The sequence below is a fragment of the Conger conger genome, chromosome 2, assembly GCF_963514075.1.
Source record: "Conger conger chromosome 2, fConCon1.1, whole genome shotgun sequence".
Lineage (NCBI taxonomy): Eukaryota > Metazoa > Chordata > Actinopteri > Anguilliformes > Congridae > Conger > Conger conger.
Genome location: NC_083761.1, coordinates 69,302,252 through 69,310,731, shown reverse-complemented (window position 1 = coordinate 69,310,731; position 8,480 = coordinate 69,302,252). Strand labels below are relative to the sequence as shown.

General features: G+C 41.9%; 1 protein-coding gene across 2 annotated transcripts; it reads right to left on the bottom strand.

The window, feature by feature from the left end:
• Positions 1-215: 215 nt before the first annotated feature.
• serhl (serine hydrolase like) lies at positions 216-5,599 on the bottom strand. 2 transcript variants are annotated; one of them, XM_061231433.1, is made up of 13 exons: positions 5,505-5,599; positions 5,052-5,123; positions 4,604-4,747; positions 4,364-4,477; positions 4,005-4,046; positions 3,790-3,809; positions 3,551-3,625; positions 3,262-3,371; positions 2,963-3,042; positions 2,790-2,824; positions 2,546-2,622; positions 1,591-1,678; positions 216-1,352 (listed from the first exon to the last, which is right to left on the bottom strand). In XM_061231433.1, the coding sequence occupies exons 1-13, from the start codon at positions 5,506-5,508 to the stop codon at positions 1,206-1,208; spliced, it is 1,008 nt and encodes a 335-aa protein (XP_061087417.1). In that variant the 5' UTR covers positions 5,509-5,599; the 3' UTR covers positions 216-1,205. The 2 variants fall into 2 exon arrangements, with proteins under 2 accessions (XP_061087417.1, XP_061087418.1); XM_061231434.1 differs by having other exon boundaries at positions 5,550-5,572.
• Positions 5,600-8,480: the final 2,881 nt, after the last annotated feature.

Here is an 8,480-nt window from a genome sequence, read left to right as displayed (position 1 = left end):
TAGTGTGCGTTATATATTTTTATTATTGCCCTTACAGTGCTAAGTGGTATGTTTAACTGTTTATGTATTTTGTACCCATTTCTTTTTGACTGACCATCTATTCTCTTCTGAATAGACAGTTCTTTGGCTTTTCCCATGATGATGGATGACAAAGGGATTTTACATGCTTGTTACCTCATTACTCAAGTGAAACATGAATTGATGGAATTACACAATTTCACTTTGTTTGATTTTATTTACAATAACTGTTAGCAGTGCCAAAAATGACAAATTAAAAAAGACGAATAGATAAAAAAAATAGATGAATACATAATAAAAAACATTGAAACATGAGTGAAAAAAAAAAGAAGTAGTTTTCTTCAGAGACCTTGGATCTGAGGAAGATAATACACTAAATTATTATTATTATATTATATTATTGTTGTAAGGGTAATTTTCTTAATTGATTCTTAATTGACAATGTGTGTTAACATAAAGACTATCACGTGATTACAAATAACCTTTCAGTGATAATCCTTATTACTATCCTTATAGACCACTTTCTGAATTAAGTGCTTACTAGGGGTCTTTCTCTGGCTCTCTGCCAGCAGACAGACAGCCTTAGACCTTAATGTCTCTGCTTCACCTGGAAGGGGGTAGCTAGCACATTCCGGTGTTAGAGCAAGGTCAAGAAGGGGTATTCAGAAGACAAAATACTGATAAATGTTAGTGGCCAGCTTCATGTCTTTTTGTTTTGGTAAAGCCCCCCCTTCTGGAAAAGTGTGTATAAGAGTCTTACTATGTCTGATTCAAATCAGAAAGCCGGTAAGCTTTCTCACTTTCTGTCATTTCTTTGCAAATAAATATGAAAGTTAAACTCAAGTATAGCTATCGCTGTTTTTACTGGGATCTGGTTCATCAGACGATGCTCAGTAGTAGTAGTATTATTATTAACTACTGAGTTTTAATGTGTACTGGGTGTATGTGTTGGCATTCAGTATGTGTGTATATGCTTGTATGCATGTGGATGTATGCACGTCTGCATTTGTGCATGTGTGTCAGTACACAGGCCTGAATGCGCGAGTGTGTGTGTGTGTACTCAGGCATGAATGCATGCTTGCGTACGCGTGTGCCCATTTGTGTGTGTGTGTGTGTGTGTGTGTGTGGGTATACTCAGGCATGAATGTGTGCTTGCGTACCTGTGTGCCCATGTGTGTGTGTGTGTGTTACAGTTTAGCCGAGTCCTTGCTGGTAACCGGGCTGTCTGAACGTGTGACGGCTTGGCCCTGTAAGTGCTGGGTGAGGATCTGGGCCAGAGTCTCTGGGCTGTTCAGATGCACGTGATGGTCCCCCGGTACGGTCACGACACTGGCCTGAGACACACACAATACAGCACATTAACACCCACGCTGAGTGATGCACACAAAGACCAGCCAATAAATAGACAGGGGACAATACACCAAAGACAGCAAAGAGAGCTGACTGTCATGAAACACTCAATATATGATGGTGAATAAGTGAGTCACCCAGCAGGGAAGCTCTCCATGTGCCAATGTAAGATGTGCAGGCAGAGTGTGTGATGTAGAAAGTACATGATGAATGTCCTCTCACCCCTTTGTCAGTGAAGCCCTTCAGTAGCTCTTCATACATTTGCTTCTTTTCTGACTCTTCGAGTGTTTTACGAAATCCCTCATCCGCCCTGATTGGACAGGCAGAGTTAGTGTCCGTTTTCACTCCGCGGATAAGAGGTCAACATGAGTAATCGCACTATGTTGTACAGCAGTGGTTACCTCTGTAAGTCTAAAGAGTGAGAGGGATGAAAAGTGAAAGGGGGGGGGATTATGTCTACATTTGCTGCAGTACATTTCCGGTTTCATTCATCCACTGTACAGGTTAACCACTCTCACCGACACAGAAAGAGTACCTGTAACCCAATCAGTACAGAGTATAATTGCATACACTGCTATAGTAAGAACACAGTCATATACAGATGTATAAGTGAAGGGGTCCAGCAATCCATCCATCCATTATCTTAACCCGCTTATCCTGAACAGGGTCGCAGGGGGGCTGGAGCCTATCCCAGCATACATTGGGCGAAAGGCAGGAATACACCCTGGACAGGTCGCCAGTCCATCGCAGGGCACACACACCATTCACTCACACACTCATACCTATGGGCAATTTAGACTCTCCAATCAGCCTAACCTGCATGTCTTTGGACTGTGGGAGGAAACCGGAGTACCCGGAGGAAACCCACGCAGACACGGGGAGAACATGCAAACTCCACACAGAGAGGCCCCGGCCGACGGGGATTCGAACCCAGGACCTCCTAGGGTCCAGCAATAAAAAAATAAAATAATAATAATCAATAACACGGCTGAAGTAAACTGCTGAAGCAATCCGAAAGCACACTGGCACTGGTGACTGTTGTTATGGCCATGAGGGTGTGCACGTGAAGGTGTGAGGGCAGAGTACTTGTGTTAATGAGGGTGTGCACGTGAAGGTGTAAGGGCAGAGCACTAGTGTAAATGCGATGCTGAATGATTAACAGAGAGGAGAGACTCACAGCACCATGAGAACCCGGGCCTGTATTCTGGACACCATGTCCAAAGACTGCACCATACTGAAGCGCAAAATGTTGGTCTGAAAGAGGAAGAGGATGAAAAAGTAAGTGTTGGTGGCAGAAATGGGGTCGAAACAGTCAAATGCTTAGCATATGCTAAAGGTATAAGTCAGTAGCAAATCAGTAAAAGTAAAAGTAAATCAGGCCCTTAGTCAGTAGACCCTCTGGGTGTGAGAAACAAACTCACCAAATTGATCCTGAAGTCCCTGTTGAACACCACACCTATGAGAGAGAGACAGGGGACATAGGAGTTACCCTACAGGAGACACCTGCAGTACAACACGAGGAAGCGCTGGACAGAGCAACAAAATACAGAGCAAGAGAGAAGATGGTAAAAGAGAGCGAGAGTCAGAGACACACCTCCTTCAACCTCTGTGCTCCCTCGCTCCAAAAGTATGTGTACAGACTTCTCAGACAGAGAGGGGTTTGCTGCCCTCATCCTGCAAGACAAACGAGGAAAAGAGTAATTGAAAGAGTCAGGACTGACTCAGAAAGACAGGGAAAGAGATGAGCAGGAATAAGGGCCTGAGATTTTCTGTGGGACTACGGCTCCACCTTGTTGAGAGATGTTATGTTGGAACTTATGTGAGGAGCTGAAGCAGCATTAGCTCGGAAATGAGCACAATAAACCACAGAGCGGACCGAGTCCGCATCAGTACCTCTCCACTGCCTTCTCATATGTGTACACCTTTTCTGTCTTCTCTCCTTTCCTTTTTTCATACTGAATCATTTCATCAATCCCTTTTCTCATCGTTCCAGGCATGTTTTCCTGTAGAGGAGGAGGAGGAGAGGAAGACAGGAGCCAAAGAGGTATTCTAAACAGCACACGTACGTTAAGAGACTGAGAAACTCTGCATATGGAAACTGTTGAGATCAGCACATTGATTAAGAGGCCTGACAGCACATACTGGCCTGTCAGTGGAAATACTGATGGAAACATAGCCATACCACTTCTGTGGGCATGAATCCATACGAATCCAGCAGCATAAGGCTCTCCACCATCTCAGGATACACCGTGCTGAACTGTGAACAATTAACAGAGGCTGTTGCAAGCCACAAACAAGCAGGCGATACATTCATTACAACATTAGAATGACTTCAGTGCAGAAACTAACTGGCACAGAGTGCAGATTCAGATTCTTTCTAAAGAACACCTACAAATGCACAACTGCAAGCCCAGATCTCACCAAAGAAGCCACATTGCCTCCTGTGAAACAAAAGAAAAAACATTTTTAAGTGAGTAGTCCAGATAAATCATTTCTAAAAATGTTAAATGGCACATTATTATTGGTTATATTTTCCTTAAGTAAATTATGTAATCCATATTTTATTGAACCAAACATTCACCTCAGAAATAACTTTAGAGGGAAGCCAGAATTGGGCCGAACAGAGAGCCACTCACCCATACTGTGTCCAATAATTGAGAAGCGTTTCCACTGCAGAGCTGAAACAACATGGCCATTTATTCCTCTAATCAAAACTATTATTTATTATCAAATAACTCTTCCTTTTTCTCTTTCACAATTACATCTTGTCTGTCTAATCCTTGATCAGACCGAACCAGATATGAACATAAATAATACCCCCTCAAATTAAATTTGACAGTTTGTACTTTAATCTCATCTTCATTGTTTCATTTCTAATCCAATGTGCTGCAGTGCAGAGCCAATACACTGCGTCACTGCCCAAATGCTGACAGACTGCACTGTATCTAACATTTTATGTAAGGAATATAATGGTAAATGAGTTAAGTCCGTGTACCTTCTATGACCTGGCACACATCAGTCAGGTAAGAAGGGAACATGTAGAACACACCCTCTGGCCTGTGAGAGGACAGACCATGGCCTACCATGTCCATGGCCACATACCTCCACTCTGAAAGAACAAGAGACACAGTCATACACACAACAGACACATATGTGGTTGACAACAACAAATATTTACTTATTTATTTATGTGTTGCTATTTGTACTATTTGTTCATTTACTACAGGCACACAACCTTTGGGCAGCAGTGGAATTAGTGTATTGAAAGACCCACAGTTGTCAGCCCAGCCATGCAGGCAGAGCACTGGACGGCCATAGTCAGGACCCCAGACTTTTCCCCTTATTTGTCCCCATGGAACAGGGACACACAGTTCTGAAACTAAAAGATTACAGTATCATTAGTGCCATATATTGACACAAACTGTCTTGTAGATTAAATCTAAAACTGAATGACAGTGTATCAACCATGAGAGAGGATGGTCCAAAACCACCAAGGAAATAAAAATCCACTTATGCAAAGGAGGTTTGATTAACAGGGCAGAATCACACTCAACTGGGAGGGGATGGTTCAAAACCCCCAAGGAAATAAAAAGCCACTTATGCAAAGGAAGTTTTGATTTAACAATATAATATAATAATATAATAAACTGAATGTGCAACCATCGTCTCTAAGCGGATCTCACCTGCGTGTTCCATTGTGGCTACGGTAGAGAACTGTCTGACAGCGTTTATGGTCTTAAACATTTTCAAAAGTCCTGAACGGGATAAAAATTTAAGATAAAGTTAGCTGGCTATTATTAGACACTTTCAGCTGACATTATTATTACATGCAATGCACCAACCAAAATTTAGAATCGTGAAGCCTCTACTGATGTCTGCAAACACTGCTATGATAATATATAACATTAACGACCATTTGAACATTGGGTAATTTGAAAACCGTATTCAATAAAGGATGAGGAGAGAAGGTTTCGTTAAATTCGGCAAGTGACCTAGGACTATTTAGTAGCATGCATGCTCGCGAACGGTACCTCGACCTTCAGCTCTCCAACCGAGAAACGAAACAGCGTACTTAGAAGTTACGAATATGTAGTATTTATCTGTCTTTAATTGTAAATGAACATTTAAAACATTACCCATAAATGCAGTGACGAAATTATTATAGTTGATGTTGACATTACCAGTCTTCCCACAAGTAGCTAACAGTTTTCAAGCTTCCGTGTTCTAGAACGATGACGATGACCAATCATAACCACACACTGACATGGTTCATTAACATTAGTGTTCATTAATATTGCCCGCCCTCATTGCGTACTGTATGGTCACAAAATGTGGGGAATTTTGACACACCTGAAAATGTTTTGCAATTTGGGGTCACGTCAGAAAGATATTTGGGAACCCCTGTTGTATATTCTGCATTACTTTTATAGTGTTGACGGCTTGTTTTAATACTACCACTTCCACTACTACTACTACTACTAATAATAATAATAATAATAATAATAATAATAATAATACATGTTATATTGGAAAATAATGAAATGAATAAAAACATGTTCTCTTATACCCATGGTCACTTCAAATAGCAGAGCAATGTACATACATACAATCATATTGAAGATAATTGCCAATACTTGCGAAGCCGTTTTTTGGTGGAAATATTTTATTTTAAATATTTTTGTGTGCATATTTATCAGCTCCAGAGCATGTATATGATACAGTGTCTTTGGTGCTACATAAATGAAATTAATAAAATATTACATATGTATGATATTGGCTGCATAGCCAAAGCATGTATGACACTAAATCATAAAACAATATCACACCGTCAGAAAATCATTACATAATACAAAATCTAAAAACAGTTTAATAAAAGGACAAGAGTAGTCACAAGCAATATAACGTGTAATTTCTCTGTATAGTCAGCAGGGGACACCCGGGTACGTTAGATGTTTCCCAATACACAAAATGTGTCCTCAGACGGGTGCGTGAGGGTTGGAACCAAAATGCACGACTCAGAAACAATGGTAAAATAAAATCCCGTCAGGGCTTTATTCGGGACGAATCCCAGGAGCGTAGTCAAAACAAGCAAGGTCCATACACGTTGATCCAGCCAAAAATTAATAAACAAGCAAAAAGCACGGTGCCGAGGGAAGAGGCAAACTCGTAGTCGTTAGACGTGCAGGGAGGTCCGGTAGCAGGAGAGCGGTCAGCGGGGCAGAAGTACAGGCGGGCGGCAGGCAGAGTCGTAGTCGAGGGCGATGCGGAAGTCGAAACCATAAAACAAACAGCGAGGAAAAGGTACAAAAACAGTAGGCGAGGACGTGGTCAAAAACAAGCGATGGTCAACGAAACAGAAATCAATAAACAGTGGTCGAAAACCAGGCTTGGCTCTTCACGTGTACTCAATGGTACTACTGCTCAAGCGTTGCTTTGACGGACAAGAGGCAGACAATTTCGCAAAGAACAGAAGTGCGACTGGGCTATAAATGCAGGTGTAGACAGGTGTAGACAATTAGAGAGCAGCAAGGGAATGGAAAACAGGTGCGATGGATGACAAGTTTAACAAGGTAATTAGTAATCGTTAGTAATAAACCTATCCTGCCCTAGCATTAGTAAATTAGTAAATGACATGCACGAGAAACGTAAGGTAACAAGAACACATGATTAGTCTGTTAGTTTTACCCAACCCTGATCTAGCGTTAGTAGTTTTAATAAATAGACAAATAGAAACAATTAGGGTGTGAGTGACAGAAAGAGAGAGAGAGAAAGCCGGAACGCAAGGTTTGCGGAAAGACATGTAAAAGTGTATGTTTAAACAACGACCAGTCTGCGTAACAATAAACATAAATCAAAACATAACACTAAACGGACTAAGACGATAACCACTCAACATAACAAGGTAAAATAATCGTAACGAAACATAACTAGACAAGAAAATAAATCGTAACAAGAAACAAACTAAACAACATGACGAACCTAGACTAACATAATACATGATAAGACAATACGTCCATCCATCCATCCATCCATTATCTGAACCCGCTTATCCTGATCAGGGTCGCAGGGGACTGGAGCCTATCCCAGCATACATTGGGCGAAAGGCAGGAATACACCCTGGACAGGTTGCCAGTCTATCGCAGGGCACACACACCATTCACTCACACACTCATACCCTCATACCCTCGGGCAATTTAGACTCTCCAATCAGCCTAACGTGCATGTCTTTGGACTGTGGGAGGAAACCCACGCAGACACGGGGAGAACATGCAAACTCCGCACAGAGAGGCCCCGGCCGACAGGGATTCGAACCCAGGACCTCCTTGCTGTGAGGCGGCAGTGCTACCCACTGCACCATCCGTGCCGCCTAAGACAATACGTGACTAAGACAAATGATAAAACATAAAACAAGGCAAGACAGACCTGAAACGTGACATCCTCTTTTTCTCCACTCATCTCCTCTCCCCATACTTTTAGATAGGGGAAGGAGACAAGTGGAGGAAAGGAGGATACTTTTTATCAGTATTTGGATGCACCGGCTTCTTGCTGAGGCTGAAATTGGCAGCTTATTTGTGTTTCACTGTGCTAAGAGTCATTTTTCAGACAGGTTCTGGGCTAACCCCCTGTGCTCTATATTGTGATTATAAGAATGCCATGGGTTGTTCTTGATTTAAAATGGATTGCACAATTGATAAAATTAAGCACATTTTCTATATCCTGGGAGCAAAAATTAATGGTAACAGTATGGGATTTAGCCATGGGCTTTGATGCATTTTTATTTTTTGCATTTTGTACGGAATGGTCGCGGTAATTCTTGCCATGAAGGGCAAAACATTTTCATTTGACCATCACCTGGAGACAGGCCCTTACCCCAACCCCCACCCCCTCCATTTTGATGAAGCACCTAGTTCTCCCAGGGAAGTGTTGGCTTTTCAATTAAAATTTTATAGTGCCACCTATTAGTGAAACTGCACAACAATTGGAATGCTGTCCCAGAGGCAACTAATGGTCAAGTAAGTGATTTAAAAGGAAACAAGTAAGTCTCAAGGAGGTAAGAGCAGTTGTCTGGCAGATCTAACGGTTGTTGGTTAGATCCCACCCTGGGTGTGTCA

Coding starts and splice junctions, on each gene's coding strand:
- serhl (XM_061231433.1), bottom strand. Junction 4,047..4,363: donor TGTGTGCCAGGTCATAGAAG/GTACACGGACTT, acceptor ATGTTGTTTCAG/CTCTGCAGTGGAAACGCTTC. Junction 3,626..3,789: donor GAGGCAATGTGGCTTCTTTG/GTGAGATCTGGG, acceptor AATTGTTCACAG/TTCAGCACGGTGTATCCTGA.